The sequence below is a fragment of the Chelon labrosus genome (genome assembly GCF_963514085.1).
Source record: "Chelon labrosus genome assembly, chromosome: 9".
In the NCBI taxonomy this organism is placed as follows: Eukaryota; Metazoa; Chordata; class Actinopteri; order Mugiliformes; family Mugilidae; genus Chelon; species Chelon labrosus.
Window position 1 is genome coordinate 24,303,375 of NC_140359.1, and position 20,894 is coordinate 24,324,268.

The window sequence follows — 20,894 nt, forward strand, 5'->3', positions numbered from 1 at the left end:
CAGCAGGTCTGAGAGGAGAGCTGTTGCTGTGAGGAGAATGGAGGCAAATTTTCTGTCTTTCTTTCTTTGTATCTGCTCCGTAATAATCGCTCTATTTTTCTTCCCATTCCGCTTCCTGCCACCTCCCTCTTCTTCCCTCCCCCACCTCCTTCCCTGACATCTTCCTCTTGAGCGCTCCCCTTTGCATTAGACAGCGGAGGCCTCTCCTTTAGAGCTGGGTGCTTCATGTTAGCATCATTAGTGAGCAAGCTGCCTCCCAAAGGAACGCTGCGGTGAAACAACACAGCTGACTGAAGAGAGGTCTGATGAATAATATATATATTGTGAGCTGCTGCTGCTGCTGCTGCTGCTGCTGCTGCTGCTGCTGCTGCTGCGAGGCCTCTCATTACAGTCTTTACGGGCGTATAGTTAGAAAATAAAGATGTATCCGAAGTACAGTACGTCTAAGAAATGCTGCACGAGATGACCCATTTTCTCAAATCTCTCCATCGATATTCTCTTTCCTCTCTAAAGGAATCACTGCGGTCAAGCAACAATCGAGTACAACCCATTAGGAGCGTTGCTCCAAAGCTTAAATTACAGCTGTAATTCGTCTTCAGTTAACAGGGCGGGGAAGCTGTCTTTTGTTCAAGCACCTGAAGGGGGGAGGAAAAAACCTGTCCACTAAAGAACAGTATCCACTAGATAAAGTATTACTCTACTATATTGCTGTATTTTTATAGTTAGGGCTTCACTTGATCTCCGGTTTATTTACTGAGTTAACAGATTAATCCAGTGGCAAAGCAACAGTTCCTGTAACGGGACATTATTTAAATGTTTCCGAAGTGATTTCTGGAGCCCCAATCTGTGTACAACTATAAAAGGGGACAGCTCATGCTTCCTGGGACATTCCTATCCCGGTGCACTCACTCTTAAATATCCGTCGTCTTGTTCCAAAGGAATTCCAAGAATGCATGTGTGTGTTTATCCAAGCAGGGAGACAGAAACCAGCTGAGACGGGGTTTGATGCTAAGGTTGGTTGTCAGCATGGAGATACATGACGGGGGTTTAAAATTAAGAAATGAACAGGTTTACAGACAAGTGCAAAAAGAGGTTTTGGTCTCTGCAGCTAATTTCTCCTTTCTGCTGAGTATTTACAACTCACTGGTATAAATTACACCGATCAACCACAACATTAAAACCACTGACAGGAAAAGTAAATAACATTGATCATCTTGTGACAATTCAGTGTTCTGCTGGGAAACTCTTGGACCTGGCATTCATTGGTGTGGATGTTACTTAGACATGTAGCACCCACCTAGAGCAGACCAGGCACCCCCACCCCATAGCAAAGACACTCCTTGATGGCAGCAGCTTTAGGATCAACTAAAGAACAGCACAAGGTGTTGACCTGGCCTCCAAATTCACTAGATCCCAAACTGATTAAGTATCTGTGGGATGATCCACAGAGGACCCTCCCCTCAAAGGCCCCCCACTAACAACATTGTGTTGCCAGACACCACAGGACACCCTCAGAAGACCCATGTCCATTCTCTGATGAGTCGGAGGCACAAGGGAGACCTACACAATATTAGGAAGGTGGTCATAATATTATGTCAGACCAGTGAATATTAAGGCTTAAAGTTATGCATAGTGTAGGTCGTGGCTGCTTTAAGTGACAAGTGCGTGTCCTCACAGGTGTCTTGCTATCTACCTTTGGTTAGCTCCACTGCATTCTTAAATTGACCCAGAGTAAGGGGGGAGTGAGACACTGCTACGATGGCGACAGCTGGTGCCACCAACATCGAGACATTCAAATTTATTCCTTAAAAATATATATGGGTGACACTGTGGAGGGTTAGTCCATCTTTATATACAGTGAGTGTTCTGCACCCAGATACAAATTCGAGAACCTTGATGAAGGATAACAGTAGGTGTCCCATCAGTCCTATATTGCACCTAAAATAAACTGTGTGGACAGCACTGTTTAGCATCTTTTAAATCATTTTCTGTTAGTGAGACTCTTCTTTACGGCTGCTAGTAGCACAAAATTGTACAGGTGATATGTGTAGCATTTTGAATTAGTTTAATCTGTTAGCTTCCTCAATAGATTTAGATGAATAAAATTAGTAGAAACAAACAATCTGATATCAACACGATCTGCTCGGTCAGATTTCTTATGTATAGTGTGAATTATTAATGAGAAATGTGGAAACGCATCACTTTTCATTTGAGTAAACCATAAACAGCAAATAAATCTTCCACAGAGACGTTGAATCATTTCTTCCCTGGCTGCTACATTTTCTCTAACGCCTTAGTTTATAGGGATGAGTTTGTCTCATGTACTATATGGACCACAGTGACACACACAAACACAAACACAGGCTTGCAAACACACAGACACACTCAGCCAAGTCCGCCGATGATGTAGTGTTCTGAATGGAAATTCACACACCTGATTGTTATTCAGAACATGTTTGCCCCACTTCAACCCTTCTTTCCCTCAGAACACACACTTTATATGCATCTATACGAGCTGGTGCAGAGGCATCATCTGATAGGAACATACACAATCAAACAACGACACATAAAACCACAGACAAAAGGTTTGTGGAGGTGTTTCTGCAGTACGTTGGAACCAATGCTGATGCATTTTAATACGTCTACTTAAATTCTGCAGATTCTGCTAACGCCTGTTTTGATATTCTTCATTTCTGCTACTTTCAGTGAACCAATAAACAAGTTCAAAATATTCAGCAGCTGTACGAAGACAAATTCAGTGTGGGAGAAGAGGAAAGTTAATTTCCGATTAGCGACTGAAGGAGAAGTTGATGAAGCGAGAACAGCAGACTGCAGTGAATGTCCTGATGATAGACTGTAGAAAGAAATGGATGACGCAGCTCCGCCTCCTCCCACTAGTCAAACTGATGCTAGTATCCCAGGGATACGGGCGGCGCCATCTTGCGAATTTTGAGCCAGAGTCTGAGCTGTACTGTCCATGAGTAGAGTTATTGATGACCCGACTAGACTTCCACTAGATTCACTGGCGTTTTCGTTTAATTAAAGAGCTCTGTTCTACCTCCGCCAACTTCAAAGACATTATTTTGTTCCTTACCCTAAATGTTCCTATGGGACCGCTTCACAGAGCAGTTGTCAGTGGCAACTGTCAATCATCATGATGCCACATCCTGTTTCTATAGCGTCAAATAACTTAGTGTTTTAGTTTGGTTCAAGTCCCATCCACTAACATGGAGCTTGTGAGCTATACCGCAGCCAGCCACCAGGGGGAGCTCCACATGCTTGGGCTTCACTTTTGAGGAGCTATCATGGCGTCCACTTTTTGTACAGTCTGTGGTCCTGATCAACAAACACTGATATTGATTCTACTGCCTTTCTTTCTTTCTTTCTTTCTTTCTTTCAGGGGAGGTTTAAATCTCCACTGATATCATCCTTTTTAAAGGTAAACACAAACCGAACCATTGTTCAACTCTGTAGCTTCATTAGTATTACTCTTTTTAGTTATCTATAGTTCAGAACCAACAGCTTAGGAGCCAGATAGAGATAAAAGAGGACTACATATTTTGACTTCCATTCATTATCATCATTACCATGGACAGAAGCTCAACTCCAGATTAATGCTCATCTCACTGAGAGTCTAGTGCATGTGTGCAGTTCTTTAATTATTCCTGATTACTGATTCCTTTGCCTTCCCAAGAATAATCAATGTTGTTAACACTGTTTACGTAGGAGGTGACGTACCTTCTGCCTTTGCTCGGGTCTCCCTCGCCCCTTCCAGGTGTCGCTCTATACTGCCTTGACTGTAACATCTGGTAAAGGGTACAGGTGACAGGCTCTGACTGTCGACCTCGACACGTTGCTCCGGGATCGGAGAGAAATCCACCGAGGAGTGCGAGTGGGTTGAGTAAGTGGAGGAGAAAGGGTCTCCGGCTGTCTTCAGGGACGGCGATCCACCCACGCCTCCATTTCTCCTTTTGCTTCTAGCAATCTCTGCAAACGAAGTGACCCTCGGAGGGGGAGTCGGGACCGGAGTGGCGCTCTCGCTGAGCCGGACGGGGCAGCTCAGCATACGCTCCAGGGAGCCGAGCTGCGGAGAAGGAGACTTGTCCAGGTTGCGATCGTAGCTGCGAGAACGAGGACGGCAACCCGAGGAGGACCCAGCTCCGATCAGACCTCGGCCTGCCACGGGCGGTGAAACGTTGACGTAGACCTGGCCTTCGATCACGGCTGGAGCAGCTTCCGCTCCACCGGCTGCCAGCTGCTTTTTCTTCTTCTCATTTTCATCCTCTTCATCCTCCTTATCGTTATCATCATCCCTCTGAATAAAGAGAAACACAGATAAAAAGGAAAACTTTTTAGAGGTCAAATGCAAAAGCGACCAAAGGACTAAACTGCCTGACAGACATATTTGCTTTGACACAGTGGGGCAGTGTTACTGACTGATATTCATGTCGATGACTGCAGACAGTGGCTGTGGTCTAAAACGAGCCAGTGGCAGACTAATGCAGTGTCATGGCTATTTTCAGTTCAGGGTTGCTGTGAATTCTTGCCTTTTCTGCTCACGCTGCATTTATTATCACTTAATTAACTCAACATCCAAATAATGATAAACAAATGCATTGTTAATTATGTAATTATTAGTTAAAATGAGTCACCTTCAATTCCACCTTGTAGCAAACGTCGCCAATAATGAGCTAATCAGTTTATGCCATGTAATGTGTTACCAATAATTAAGCTCGTACTGCCTCGCAAATAGGACAGCTGCTCCAAAAAGAAGTATAATTTTTACATCTGTGAGTCCCTTATCATTAATGTTGCCTGTGAACCACACAGAGAGGCCTTGGAGGAGAGACCAAAACAGGGAGGAGATTAGGATTATGGGAAGTAACAGGACTTGTCTGGCAACAGGATGGGGATCTTTGAGGGGAGGTTCCTCTGTGGATCATCTCACAGATACTTGATCAGTTTGGAATCTAGTGAATTTGGATGCCAGGTCAACACCTTGTGCTGTTCTTCATGTTTTTTTTGAGTTGGTCCTGCTGCATCCTGCTGGGGATGGCTGCTGCCATCAAGGAGTGTCATTGCTATGGGGTGGGGGTGCCTGGTCTGGTCTAGGTGGGTGCTACATGTCTAAGTAACATCCACACCAATGAATGCCATGTCCAAAAGTTTCCCAGCAGAACACTGAGTTGTCACAAGATGGTCATGGCTATTCACACCTGTAAGTGGTCATAATGTTATGCCAATGTAGTTCAGATCTAGTAATACAAAGCAGTTCTTCTATCTAAGGTCTTGCTGTAGCCTACAAACATCCATTTCTTTTAAAGCCAACATCCTAGTCAGCCGTTGCCATAACAGACTTCCAAACAAGAACAATTCATTAAATCAAACCAATGACTAATGAAACAAGATTCTTCACTCACTTTAGATGGCTCTTCTTCCTCCTCTTCCTCCTCCACACCCTCCTCTTCAGCTCGCTGCCTGAACAGAAAATATTCACTGGGCTGTGTCGGAGTCGGGCTGCCTTTGCTGTGCTCATCGGAGCAGCTATGCACCGAGGAGCCTGCAGGGCTCGGGGACGACTGGGACGAAAGATCACAGGTGACCAGTTTGTAGTAGTTCTGGGTGGCGACAACCAGGCGCGCCTGACTTTGCAGACAGGAAGCGAGGTCACCAGAGGACCCACCGTGAGGGGGGTGGAAGGAGTTGCAGTTGGCGTCGAGGCCAAGAGCCTCCTGGTGCTCTGCAGAGCAGGAACACGTGGAGGATGTGGACAAGTGTGGTTCACGGATGAGAGGGAAGTTGTTGCCAAGGCAGGAGGGCTGTTGCTGTGATAGAGGAGGTTCAGTTGGGGAGGTGTGAAGGTCCAAATAGAAAGCCCCTCCGGTTGTGTCTCGGTTTCCTGGCAGATCAGACACAGACGAGGTGCAGGAGTGGTCAGTGGAGCTGTTGAGGTTGGTGTGCCCGGAGACCGATGGCTTCTCCGGGATACTGTTGTTCATCTTGTTGTAAATGGCGCTGAAGTTGACGAGAACGCCATCGGAGCTGTTGCAAGAGGAGTCGCTGCCATAGCCCTGCAGGCACTCTGAGAAAGGCTCGGAGAAGGCTTCAGGGAAATGCTGTGGGTAGTTCTGCGAGAGAGCACAGCAGGAGCAGTGCTGATTGGAGGAGTTAGATGAGTAGGAGCCTGTCTTGCTGCTTTGCCCACACCTCATTGGATGATCTTCATCTTCTTCATCGTCTTCACCCCAGTCATGCTCCCCACAATCCATGGACATATTGGAGCCGCTGCTTCCATGGCGGCGCTGACTGTCCAGTCCTAAGATGTCCAAGTCGTCCAGGTGATTGGAAAGATCCGAGGCTACTCCTCTCAGGGACTCCCGACGACTTCCTCCCACTGAGTTGTGCAAAAGAAAAGGCTCAGAAGTAAACCCTAGGTTGTGTAAATGAAAGGAAGCCAACCCATTGTGAAGGTCACAGTTAGTGTCACTGTGGAGGTGAAAAGAGGAGTCTTCAAGGTAACCGCTGAGGTTGTCACCATCATCTTCCTCCTCTTCGTCATCTTCGTCATCCTCAGTATTCAGTAGGAACGGATTATGGCGCAAGGGATTCCTGTTCCGCGGTTTAGCTCTAGGTAATGTGTGCGCTGTAATCAGCTGGTCCTCTGAATTACTCGAGGTAAACGATGAGTCATCACTCGCCGTGCTGCCTCCTCTCCCACCACCCTTCCTTCCTCTTCCTCCGTGAGAGGACAATGTGCCACTGGAGGTCTGGATCAGGCTGCTGTAGAGCAGAGCCTCTCGTTGGAGGACGTCCCTCTCTGGAAGGGAAGTGGTGCGACTCAATCCCAGATTTTCCGGTGGGCTAAACGGGTTGGTCCTCTTCAGCGAGCTTCCACAGCCACCCTGCCGGCCCCCTGACACCTGGCAGTGCACCAGGGGAATGTGATGCACAATCAGGGTCTCACCAGACAATTTAGGAGGGCTGTCCATGGTCCAAGAGGAGAGAGGGTGGGACTGGGTCTAGAGAAGCAGAGAGAGAGAGGCCCTGTGAGGGTGAAGAGCAAGGTCGAAGCGTCGTTTGTAGACAGTCGCGTTCACAATTAGTTTGCCGGGCACAGCTCTGCAGGGCTGCCAGGAATTTGGAACGAGAGGTCAGGGAAGTCTATGCCATGGTCAGAGTGGTACATCTGGAAAAAAGACAGAGAGAAAATATGTTACCATAGAAATCAGGGACGCTTAAACAAAATGACGATGAATCAAGTGTTTGATGACGTTTCATGAAAGCTCCCAATAAGATTTACACGTTCAAACTTCATTAAAACTGTTAATTAACATAATGTAAGCTCAGGAGCTATGGCAACAACACTCAAGTCTCTAAGTCTTTACAGTGAGCAGGGTGAGTCAGCAGCACATGAAGTGGAAACAGCATGCACACCCAGCAGCTGACTCCTAAACGGCACTATGATCTCATCCTCATTCACATGATACCTCCTAAAAAAAACACACATATACACACAAGCTATAGCCAGTATTTTCCCACAATGCCATCCATGACATCCTAAATCGGGGGAATACTGACTTCCAAATTACCAGACATGTATGCGAAGAAGCAAACTGCTCTTAGCAGCACTTTACATGTGGGAGGCCTTGTAATCAAGGAGAGCTTGAATCAAGGACCAAATAAGCCAGCGTTTGTGCCATAACAATGACTCATTGGTAATGCATTGCAAATGCATGTAGCTGCACACACCTCTTGAACATAGACTCCCTTAAAGAGAGCCCATAAAGTCAACACTTAGCAGAACGAGCATGCAGGCCATAGAGGATGCAGCCACATCTACAGAAGAGCACGGCCCAAAAACCTTACGGATGAATGCTTGGTCAGGCTGCATACATACTAAGTTTTCTCGAAGAAAATTGTTGGTTGCACAGAGGATGGACCTCGCCTACACGCTTAGCGAAGGCTAAAGCCAAGCCATATTCAGCTCCACCCGTTCCAGGGGTTCAAAAGGGGAACAAGACAGAGCGTCCAGTACAGTTGAGATATTCCATAAAAGACCTTTGTGTGTACATCGGTCCCTAGATTGATGTATAATTCTGCTGCAAAGGTTACTGTGCAGCTTCATTGTGTAGCGGCTACCCTTCCAGACTGAGGTTAATCAAATTACATTAAGTGAATTAATCCTTTGTACGGTCTATAATTGTGCAGTAAGGTATTATAAGGTACAGAATAAGCTGGATTAGTGCTGAAGGTTTGCTCAAACCATCAGCTCACGAGCTTAAAACCTCAACCAGATAAGTACTACAAGCCACTATTATACCTGTTTAATGAAATATTATCTCAGATAGAGCAAGTCGTTTAAAAGCAAGCTTTAAATAAAATGCTAATTCTTAAATCTTCGTGCATGTCTTGAAGATGTGGTTTTCACAAGAGAGATAAATTTTCAGTTTAAAGGAAACAAGGACAAAAACTGGGCATAAAAGCCCAGTTAAACAATAACACTGAGTCCATTAGCCAGATACAGAATAACTGTAGTAATAATAATATACTTTTAGACTTTCAGAAGCCCAATTACAGGCAGATGTTTAGTGAGGACTGCTTTATCATTTTAAGTGTTAAATAAAGAAAAGAGAAAGGTCAGCTGAGGCCGCAGACAGCAGCTCTAGAGCTAAATGGTAGTTATACGGTGAGACAGATTTATTCCGTGGCACCGTATTAACTGAGATGCCTCTCTTGACAAATGACCTTTAAACAGAGAATGCCAGGGAGGCCCCAGCTTCACCTGCACAGAAAAGAAGCCCAACCTTTATATCTCAAAGCTGTGCACAAGGAAGTGATAGGTTTCCATGAACTCTGCTGCAGGCATAAGTGATTGAATTTTATTCATTTTGACATAATAAATATATACACTTTGTCTCCATAGAGCAGCTGAGAATCATCAGTCTTGCTCAAGGGTGCCTTGTGACCGCTTAGCTGAGGAAGACTCCATGCTTTGCCCCGAGCCTACCGCTTCACATATACAGCATCAGACCTTCAATGCACACCGTGTAAATAAGCAGCAACCGTATTATGACTGCAACTACAGTGATCGGACAAACAAGGAATCAGGGACGTAAGCTAATTGATGCCAGATATTCCACCACTACTACTTAAGCAATGTGATGTCATGGAGGAAGTGAGAGGATCGAGGTCACACAGGGAAGACTCTCGGCTGCAAAGAGTGGGCAATACAAAAATCTTGTACAAGCACCTCTGATCTTATTTTAGAGACTGTATAATAGACATATCTTACCTATAAGGATTTAAATATTAGCATTTTGTATTTATCAGTCCAAGTTGGTTGATGGTTCAAGTGATTTTAATAAAATTACCTTAGCGTTCCAGGTAAAGAGAGCAACAACAGGGAACCAAAATGGTTTTAAAAGATTAGCTGCAGGGTCAGGCGGGCTAGATTGACTAAGGTTTCTTTCAACTCGTAGGAACACTATGGACAACTATGTAGAGAGAGAATGTCATGGTAACCCTGATACAGAGCTTTGTAAGCAGAACTGATGCTGACATAGGAGCTAAATGTGGAAAACCATTGGGTCAGATCATTGGGTCGGTCCAGACAGCTGATTTCATGTTCTTTATCTCATATACAGTCAATTATCTGCACAAAGCAACAGTCCTATCAACATTTTTCATCGCTTTTTTTGGGCAAGGTAGTCCAACACACTGTGAAGATCTTAAGACTTCCCAAACTGGCTGCATGTGTCACCAAGTACAGCAACAAGGAAACCTGCTGAAGATGCTTGTAAGGCAGTGTCAACAATATTCTTCGTTATACATCTGCCGCGTATTCCTAGGAGGCTCTCATGAACGTTTATTAAGAATACCAAATGATCGGTGCAGTCTAGTTCTATAGTTTCGTTTATGTTACCATTGCAGTGTGACATCAACATCATTTAACTTCTTCCAACACAACAGAGTCTTCTGTTTTTCGTTGCAGAAAAACGTAGAAAAAAAAAAGAAAAAAAAAGAAAAACGTAGACTGGCCAGACTAAATTTAACTAAGTGAAGAACATCTATATTTCTCATAATTGTATGCTGGTAACATGATCTGAAAATAAACCCTAATCTTAACCACTGATTGAAACATTGGACGGATTGATGCAGGATGCCAGATCTTTTAAGTATTCAAGCACACACACACACACAGAAACAGAGGAACTTGTGAATAGTTCCATTGAATAGAGTCAGCTATTATGCTCCCTGCTTAGGAGCATAATAGCTGACTTAGTCTTACTCTTCCTGAGACACAACTCTGCCCAAACTAGGCAGCAATAGCAAACCAGAACAACACAACACTATTATCTAGTAAAGAAAAACACAACCTGCTGGACACTTTGAACAAACAACAACGGCATTCACATCTGTGTTAGTACCAGATTACAGCAGATCAGATAACAGGTTAACAAGAACAAAGAGGCTGAGCCGAGCCAATCAAATTTGATTTCCCATGCAACATCAGAAATCCTAGCTACAATGCCAACCAATCAGAACAAGGCCTGCTCTGTGAGGAACCTCATGAGAAAGCAGGCTTTCTTTCCTCTTTCTTTGCCACCAATACAACGTCTATAAAAGAACTTGAACACTTCTATAAAAGGGTTAGACCTCTTGGGTTGTTTGCTGGGTACGTTTAGTCATGGATGCTCATTTTAAATTCATAAAACAAGAATACATTTCTGGATTTAAATGTATGATGGAATTAAGAGACATAGAGGCACTACAGCATCTGCATACAAGAGCCAGATGGTGTTTTTTTGTTGTTCAAACAGGGTACAGTCCCACAAGAAAAGAAATCAACAACATTATTAATTCTGTGAGCATCAAACCATCTTATTTGCATCAACAGATACGCAGGAAATATTTGCACAATTGATCAGCATGTGAATGGAGATGCTTTTAGCTATGCACAAGCAAGTTGCATTCCTCTTCAGCCCTGTGTTTTAGCATCTTCCACTTTTTCCAGATTTTTTCACTGATTTATAGCCAACTTTATTGCTTTAAGTCACTCTCTGCAACATAATTTTCAGCAGTTGGTGAACATATTTCATGCAGATATTGGTGAAAACCAAACGAAAAAACTAAAATGAGAGTAAAAAGTGTCTTTAAATGCATTTAAATGGAAATACAGACGAATCCAGAACCATATCAATCTAGTCTTGCATCTGTTGCTGGTCCTGCTTCTGGTTTAGTTGTTCTACATTCAAACAAGAAAGATAAGATAAAGAGAAAAACATGTTCCCAAGTTTTTTTTAATTCATTTCCATAACTGATGACTGTGGATTAGTTCAGGCTTCTTAATGTGTCTTAATGTGTTCTCTGGAAAACCAACATCACACCATATTTAGAGACTAGGCAAGGAAACTGACCTATTTATGAAGCACTGAGGAAAAGGAAAGCAAAGCTTGAACAAAGGACATCCTCCCTCTTATATCATCAGGGCTGTACTTCCAGGAATGAGTCTGAGCCTGGGAGGGGGGTGTCCAAGTGCAAGGCGCACCCTCGCCAGCCGCAGACCCAGCCAGAAGTGATGGCAATTATAGTGAGGGATGTAGTCCACGCTCACAGTAGACCTCATGTTCAAGGACAGGACAATTTTTGTTGTGTAGAACCGAAGAAATACTGATAAATTCTGAAATTCGAAGGGGCAGTATGTCAAATATAAACTGCCCAGTAGCAATTCAACATTTTATTTGTATATAGCTGAGTGAATAAGGAGGTTTTCATATGAAATCACATTCCTGCTTCTACTTCTTTTCAAATGAAACCAATATTTTATACAATGGCACACCAATATACTATTTGATGTGTCTGGTAGATCTAGTTCCAAAAACTAGCCAATACCTCAACTTGCATGATGTGAATTCCCAGTAAGCACATTTCGGGGAACTTGAGTCCAAAGGTGCCAAACTTAAAATGAAACTAAAACACGATTTGTCAAAGGACCTTGGACCTACTTTAATGTGCTTAGTGAAGACATAAAAAGAAATCAGACTTTTACTGTACATCTCGTACTAATCACCAAATCTCACCCCATTTACCCATCCTGCTTCACCACCGTCACTACAAGCTCATTTTACACATATCCTCGTCCTCAGACAGCCCCTGTTTCTTCCTCAACAGTAGCCACTGTCTGTAGCTTCCTGGCTGTTGAGTTATAGTGTTTGTGAATGAACAGAGCTTTTTGTTCGTCGCACACATTCAGATATTCAGCATCTCGCAGCAGTGTCAAACAAAGGCTGACAAAAAGATGTGAAGCACTAAAAAGATGGATCGCTTCACAGATACGTAAAGAATATACCCAGTGTCACAGTCATGTATTCAGGGAGGACATTTCCCATCAACTCCAGCCAAGTGCTGGAAAGAAAAAGGCAATAAAAAAGTATCCAATTAAAAAATTGGCATGTTAACAACAAGTAAACTACTTCTAAATTGGCGTCCACATACAAAGCAATTCGTTTGTTACCCATCTCTTTGTAGCTGACAGTTGGACACTAGTGGATCATCCAGGATGTGGTTGCCTAGGTAACCCTCTTAGCATATCCTCCACCCCAAATGTTTCCAAGCGAAAAAGAGCAGAAGATAAAAATGTTTCTAATGTATGGATGGAGAGAGCTCCTCTTGACTTTCACCGCTCCCTACCTGAAAGGAAAATATCGTCACCACCTGGGTTGTGGGAGGTGTTTTCTTGAGGTAAACAATGGGGAAACTCTGTCCTTGTGCCATATGCTGATTAACTGATATAGGTTGCCTCAATCCCTAAATCCAATGTCACCTCAAAGTTGAGATTAACTTGCTATATGCCCACTTCAGGACACCAAAATTAGTTTTCTCCAATCATTGCTACAGCTAGCTTTGTTTCATTAATATTCCATTGTTTTGTGTTGCCACGTTGCTGTTCCACATTTTCAGACTTGTTGCAGCTGTTCGTCACCACTTCCTACCATTGGCCAAACTGGCGCTAGTATCCCGGGGCTACGGGCAGTGCCATCTTGCGAGTTTGGAGCCAGAGTCTGAGTGGTGCGGTCCGAGAGTGGAGCCACGTTATCGTTGACCCGCCCACACTTTTGTTAGATTCACTGGCGTTTGCGATTAATTAGCTACCCAAAATTACAGAAACTATCACTGGAACCAAGTCCCATCCACTAACGAGAAGAAAGTGGAGCTTATGAACTACACTGCCATCAGTCACCAGAGGGAGCTCTACTTGTCTTCACTTTTGAGGAGCTGTCATGGCATCTATTCTTTTTACAGTCTATGCTGTTGACAGTTTCAGCCTTTCAAGCTTTCTTTCAACTTCCTCAACCATGCCTCTCTCTCTAGGAGTCTCTCTTATACAGAGAGTTACTCCTTCTAAACCACAAGCAAATTCCAATGCAGTAACTATGTCCAATAACACACAAGTCGGTATTAACGCATGAGTCATTGCCATGAAGTACCTGAGCATCCTCACCAAGTTAAAGAGGAACACATGACCTTGATCCCAGCTTGCCCAAAGGCTTAGTGACACTTTCCGTTCTTGCCAGTTTCTCTGTCTAAACTTGAGGAGCTTACAGATGCTTACATAACAGTTCAAGCCGGCACTGACAGGTATTAGTGTTAACTGACATCCAAAGAGGAGGAATGGGGCAGGAAGTACTTGACGGCTTTAAATGACAGAAACTTTCTGTGGAGTCATTCTTACATGAAATTGCATATACACAATGGCCTTTAATGACAGAAATGTTCAGAAAACATTCCCATTCTAGGATTAATTCAATTGTATGTACAATATATGTACCACATAGGACGTCACCTAACAGTCATTTAATTACTTCAGACTATCTTCGTAATTAAACAATTAACTTTGCAGTATGTATAATAGCATATAATGCTAAAAGCTCTCTCAACATTGGTTTAGCTCAAATACTGCAGTAACTGAAAGATTATTTTTTTTCCAAAATGTGATTTTTTTTTTTCCAAGGTCTAAGAAGCTGATTTGTTACAAGCATGATGAAAACTGTTAGAAAAACTGTGAGGAATAACAAACTGCAATGAGTTGACCCATGGATCATTTTCACAGAAGATATTTTGACTTGTAAAACACCAGGACCCTGAAACTAGACTCTTTTTACTTTGACATTTCAAACCCAGATTTAGGCACCTGTTAATATGCCACCTTCCTTCATTAATATAATTTGTAAATTACTGCCCCAGCTCTTGTCACGGGTAAACTAATGATATGAATATTGTGCATCTTCTCCGCAAATCTTTCTATTCTTATCTAAACAGTTAATAAGGGGTCAAACGTTCCTCACATTGCACTAATATCTTGTTTCAAAAGCAGCAATTTGTCTCCTTTTAACCTACCGTCATGTCTCCATTTCTCTGGTTTCCCTCTCATACGAAGCTGACTCCATCTTTCTCGCTCTTCTCTTCTTTCTGTGGCCCAAGCCCAAACACCTCTCACTCACTTTCATTTCCCTCTTTCCTCCCATCCCCCCTCAGTTCCACTAAATCCCTGCTCCTTCACGCTCTATGCTACTCTCCCATCCACTGCGTGCACTGCAGTGAAATACGTCTTTCTTTTACCCACTTCTGCCTCTTTAATTATCTCCCTCGGCTCATCTCTCTCTTTCCTCTCTCTCCTTCCGTATGTAACCAGGATGAACACCGTTTCCCATCTATTGCTTTAATATCTACACGAGAAACATTTGTCAAAATTACTGTTTGGAAGGCAGTGTGTGCAACAGCAGGTAAACACTATTTTCCCTTATTTAACCCATATTATGTCCCAGGTGCATTATGGAGGCCATTATCACCAACTTATACTAAAGCAGTGAGTAATTTTCATCCATAACTGACCCAATATTACAGTTCCTTCCTGCACAAAATATATGTCAGCATATACCAGTCAGTAGTTATCTGCATATGCAACGTACACCGATCATCCACAACATTATGACAACTGACTGGAGAAGTGAATAACATTGACCATCTTGTGACAATGCAATGCTCTGCTGGGAAGCTTTTGGACCTGGCATTCATTGGTGTGGATGTTACTTAGACATGTAGCACCCACCTAGACCAGACCAGACACCCCCACCCCATAGCAATGACACTCCTTGATGGCAGCAGCCATCCCCAGCAGGATGCAGCCTGACACAGACACACACACAAAATAGCTTTAGGAACAACTAAAACACAAAAAAAACATGAAGAACAGCACAAGGTGTTGACCTGGCCTCCAAATTCACAAGATCCCAAACTGATCAAGTATCTGTGGGATGATCCACAGAGGCCCCTCCCCTCAACCTATAGGACCCAAAGGCCCCCACTAACAACATGGTGTTGCCAGACACCACAGGACACCCTCAGAAGGCCCATGTCCATTCTATGATGATTTTCACAGCTATTTTCACAGATTTGAATAACTGTTTTGGAGGCACAAGGGAGGCCTACACAATATTGGGAAGGTGGTCATAATGTTATGCCTGATATACATGTTGCTTGATATATAAGAAATGCATGAGAAAGGTCTATTACTAGCTTTCAGATAGTTATCGTTTCAGTGAAGCTAAATGTTTCTGCCAATAACTCTGGAACTGCAAAGAGTCTACAGAGCCAAATTACGAGCAACCAGTGAGGCCTTTCCTTGAACTTACACCATGGCATGAACACCAACCAATCAAAACACTGAAATGTATTCTGAAGCACGTCTTGTAGTTGTTTAAGTAAATAGTGTGGGAAGCAGAACAGAAAAAATGTCCTCAGCATGTTGATAGTTTCCCGGCTGTCCCGGCTGCTCTGTCACAGACCTTTAGCATGAAATACAGATCAGACCAGGCAATTATCATCTGTTTCTGCAACCGACACATAGACGCAGCCACAGCTCTCCCAAACAGTCGTCTTGACGCCTTTAAATCAGTTAAGCATTGCAAGCTGAGGGATGTGAAAAGAACAGAGCCGCCATAACAAGCTAGAGAGTTAATTACATGTGCCTGCCCCACTGAAAAGACAATAAATAAAAAACTAAAAAGAAAAAGAAGCTGTGCACCCACCGTGCACACATAAATAATGGATACGCCCTTAGACTGTCACACTGTAACTTACAGGTTTTACAAAAGAAATAAAGTGCACCATCCCTTTCACATGGCCACTGCATTCGTAAAATTGCACTAAATGTGCATACTATCAAAAAAAACAGTGCCTGTCATGCACACCTACCTTTTGGAGACGTAGATTTTAACATAAATGATGGTACTCAACTAAACTATCTTTGATTTCACTGGATTTACTAAATTATCAAGCAATCAGTTGTTTTATTTCTAGACGTTTCACACTACCCTAGGCCCAAGACCCCCAGAGCAAGCACTAAGGCGATGGTAGCAAGGAAAAACTTCCTTTTAACAGGAAGAAACCTTGAGCAAAACCCAGTTCATATGGAAGGGTACCCTTCTGCTTGATGTCGACTGGGTAGAGATACACAAAGGAGCAGGTGAAACAAAAGAAAATGAAAAAAATCTAACAGCAAGCATCGATTGTGGAGTATATCACAAAAATGCTGATACAAATCTATGCAGACCTGGAACATCCCAAGATCTGCAGGTGTGTCAATGCTCTGGCCCAGGTGTACAGTCATTACAACTGGGCTTATGTCAAACTTGCTCAAATCTTTCCAGTTGAATATTTTTGCTGCTTCTCACACATCAACTTTGAGGATTCATTCTCTGTGTAACGTAGGCACTGACAGCAAGATACCCGTCAGTGGTTATAATGTTATAGCGGATCATTGTAAGTATATATATTAAAAAAAACAAACAAAAAAAACATGGATATAAAATTCATAAGAAGAGTGGGAAATAATGCTGTAATCATAGATAATAAATTTACAAAATCACCCAATGGAGATGATCAATAACATGAGTCAACTAGAACTAAATATGCAAATATAAAGCACGTAAATAAGGGTAATTAAGGACTCAACTTAATGTACTTTGTTACTTTTGTACTGCTGTCCAGAATCTGAAAAGCCATCCACATGATTTTCCATTTCTGACTAGAAACACAAAAGGACCCAGATCAGTTCCCTGAAGCATCCCTAGAGCCCAGGACAGTATGTTCCCAAACGCCTGTTACAGCAGAAATGTTGCATGAATATCACAAGGAGGTTTACTTTGAGGCCAAACCCGTCAAACGCCTGAAGAGGCTGCAGCTGTCTACAAAGACACATTGTACAGCCAAGAAAGCATTCAGCAAAGAAGTATAATGTTCAGCAATATCAAAATCAATGTGTGCAACTGTGAACATTCAAGGGAGTTTCCACTTTTTTGCAGCACTTCAGAGAAGAAGTGTTTAAGTTTTAACAACAATGGTGTCAACAAAATGCTTCTTGCAAAAGACCTGAACCAGCAAATCTGAAAATATATTAAATTAAGTCGCTCTAAAGATAGGCAGCCAGTAAGCAAGGCCTTACGGATGTTGGCATGCCAACGTCAATGCTGTTTTCGAAAAGTTATTCTTCGACACTGGAAAACTTTCAAACCGAGCCAATCAGATATGTGGGTGACTCTTTTTTTTTTTTGTCCTGAGTGCAGCTACAGATATCATTCTACTCAGGGAAGCTAGATAGCACACAATATGACCTGCATCGGTATCACTGTATTCGCACACAGTGTTTTTGCAAAATCTGAGACATTCACACCATAGATTAAACAACAGCACACAAACACAAGCAGTGAAACTATGCACATCCGGCCTCCACAGACAGGCCCTCGGTTACATAACGCGAGGACACACATTCCAAGACCGGGAAGAGTGGCTCAACGCTGAGAGGAGGCATGTTTCCTGACACACTAAATCAGTCACGGTTTAAAAAAAAACAAAAAGTCTATGGCCACGATGCTGAGGCTTTAATCTGGTAATGTCATGGTGATTAGCTCAGTGTTGACAGGTCCCTTCTCACACGGGCGGGTGACGCAGGCAGAGTCATCGCTGGAGAACAGTGGAGAAAACCGGAGAAAGACGTGATGCTTCACACTGTTCTGACTGCTGCTGGAGATGACATTTTCACAGTGAAAAGAAAAGAGCTATTTTCAGGCAACCAGTAGCAAACTGAGCAACAATGGTTTTACTGAAAGACTATACAACCAATTTGAAGGCGATATTTTATAAGAAATTACACATAAAAGCGTAAAGAAATTAAATGGCTGACAGTAAAGTCAAGGTACCGCAATTAAAGGTATTAAATTATAGTATTATCATGTAATCAAGGTTCTGGCTTGATTAATCAGTTTAGTTAATCCTTTTATTTGACAAAAGTGCCAAGAGCGTTTCCCAAGAACTCAATCTGATCTCATTACATTCCTTCTTTTGTCCTACCAACAAGTCTATTAGGTGGTTTAAGCTTCTACGTCAATTGGACACTCTAGCTTCGGCGACAGAATATACGCAAAGCATCTTCCTAGACATGCAACTATGTAAGAGCTGTGATTGGTCCACTTGGTAGTAGCGTATTTCCACTTTAGTATTTCCAGCTGCTTCTCCTTCTCCGCAATTTTCAAATTGATTTTTTTGGATCAAAAGATGGAACATTGAGGAAAGGTTAACTGAGGAGGTTCGGAGACGCCAACATTTGTAGGACTGGACTTCGGCGAAATTCCGGCTAAAGTTTCTGTCGCCATTGTTGAAAGTGAAGCAGGAAGTAGAAACAAAAATTAACCTGACTGTCAAAAACTAGCGTTGCCTAGCGGCCACTTGCGTTTGGGTGGCGTTTTCACAGAGCGAGCCAGGCTGACGAGCGCACAAGTATAAACGCCTCGCACCAGCGTTGGCTACGTACGTAGGTTGCGGCGTCTATATCACACAGTACTTTAAAGTACTTCTGAATTAATTTCTAACTGATATTTCAAAGCCAATTTCATGCTACTTCCTGTCACTGATCTGACTAGCCTTACATTTGCATTAATAATCTTATTAATAATCTGCAGGTCCGGTGATGGTAGGCATGATTAACCTTTAGGATTTAGTGACATAGGGGTAAACTGATAACCATGAGGATGCCAAACAAACACATCTGTGCATATCTTTAAAAAAATAAAATACAATGATCAGACAGCAGCAGTTCTTATGCAACATCTCCGCCATTAAGTGTAAACCTCTGTGTGACTTTTACACCTAAAAGCAATGACATTTAGAATAATACTGTGACCATCAATCTGAGCCGGCTGCTCTTCAAATGACTCGCATGATATCTCTCATCTACCCACTGCCTGAATCAATTCGACTCCGGTTCGATTTCAAAACAATTTCACTGAAAGAGGTTTTCACATAACTAATAATATCATTGGTTCCAGAGAATTGTGGCATTTCCACAATATTTTATCACTAGTTTTCACATTTTTCACATGGCTTTGCTTTGGTGCAGGTCTTCTCTGTTTTAAATACAATTCTCTTTCAGGCCTGACGGTGCTCTCAGGGTTTGAGCTTCTGTCGTGTTTTGGTTTTCCTTCACATGTGGACTAATCTTAGGTTTCTAACGAGAAGATGCATGTATCAATCCAGGGATTTTATGAATCAATATCAGATCTCTCAAATGAAGATCCACTTGAATCGGAAAACTAATTTCTTTAAACCCAGCCCCCTAATTTCGGCTGCAATGGAGTTGAACAGATGAGTGGGCAGCCACTGTAATGTTTGTTTTCTATACATAAAAGACTACATAGATAATTTTTAGGGTTTTCAGGAAAAAGTACTTTTTATCGATCAGGCACAACATTATGACCACCTTCCTAATATTGTGTAGATCTCCCTTGTGCCTCCAAAACAGTTGTGACTCATCAGAGAATGGACATGGGCCTTCTGACGGTGGGGGGCCTTTGAGTCCTATGGGTTGAGGGGAGGGGCCTCTGTGGATCATCCCACAGATACTTGATCAGTTTGGGATTTTGTGAATTTGGAGGCCAGGTCAACATCTTGTGCTGTTTTTCATGTTTTTTGTGTGTGTGCCTGTGTCAGGCTGCATTCTGCTGGAGATGGCTGCTGCCATCAAGGAGTGTCATTGCTATGGGGTGGGGGTGCCTGGTCTGGTCTAGGTGGGTGCTACATGTCTAAGTAACATCCACACCAATGAATGCCAGGTCCAAAAGTTTCCCAGCAGAACACTTAATTGTCACACGATGGTCAATGTTATTCACTTCTCCTGTCAAAAGCGGTTTTAATGTTGTGGCTGATTGATGTGTATCTACCACCTGTAAACCGACTGCAACCGAAAACGACAAAAAACAGCAACTGTGACCTCTAGGACGACCCGTGAGTCTTTGAAAAGTCAGAACCTGGTGACAGTTATACTGCAGAGCTAAGTGGGGTTTTAAAATGCTGACAGTCAGCTGTAAACGAATCTGATAGTTTACGTAACACAAGGATAACCACACACTAAGCTCTACCCTTCGCTTTCTTTTACAGCACAGGTAGAATGTCAGCATATACGTCTTAATAAGATACGAGCAAAACAATGTGTCGTGAAGCATTGCAGGCTGTCATAAAAACACAACGAAACAGAGAAGCTGTCACTGAGGGGTTTCACAGTTACTCTCTACACATCATCATTTTAGTATCACCACTGTTTAGGTCAGAACATTAATCTGCATCCACACCTTAATACAGTGCACCACCAGCACATCAACAACAGTGTATGAGCACGGATACAACAGGAAGCATGAGCAGGCACCCTTAAAAATAAAAGCCATGAAGAGTACGTTAAAAACAAATCTGTCCTCAATATATTTCTGTTATTACAGGGCGACCGAAAGGTGTCCACAAATAAAATGTGGCTGGTGCCTGGTCTTAAATCTTTTTGATAACATTTT

At 42.8% G+C, this 20,894-nt stretch overlaps 1 protein-coding gene across 1 annotated transcript in view; it reads right to left on the minus strand.

The window, feature by feature from the left end:
* rusc2 (RUN and SH3 domain containing 2) overlaps nucleotides 1–20,894 on the minus strand; it is a 33,558-nt gene that overhangs the window by 10,509 nt on the left and 2,155 nt on the right. Inside the window, exons 2-3 of the mRNA XM_084551395.1 lie at nucleotides 5,421–7,186; nucleotides 3,739–4,315 (exon numbers count right to left, since the gene is read on the minus strand). Of these exons, the coding sequence (XP_084407521.1) occupies nucleotides 3,739–4,315; nucleotides 5,421–6,989 (2,146 nt within the window). The 5' untranslated portion in view covers nucleotides 6,990–7,186. The remainder of the gene's footprint in view (nucleotides 1–3,738; nucleotides 4,316–5,420; nucleotides 7,187–20,894) is intronic.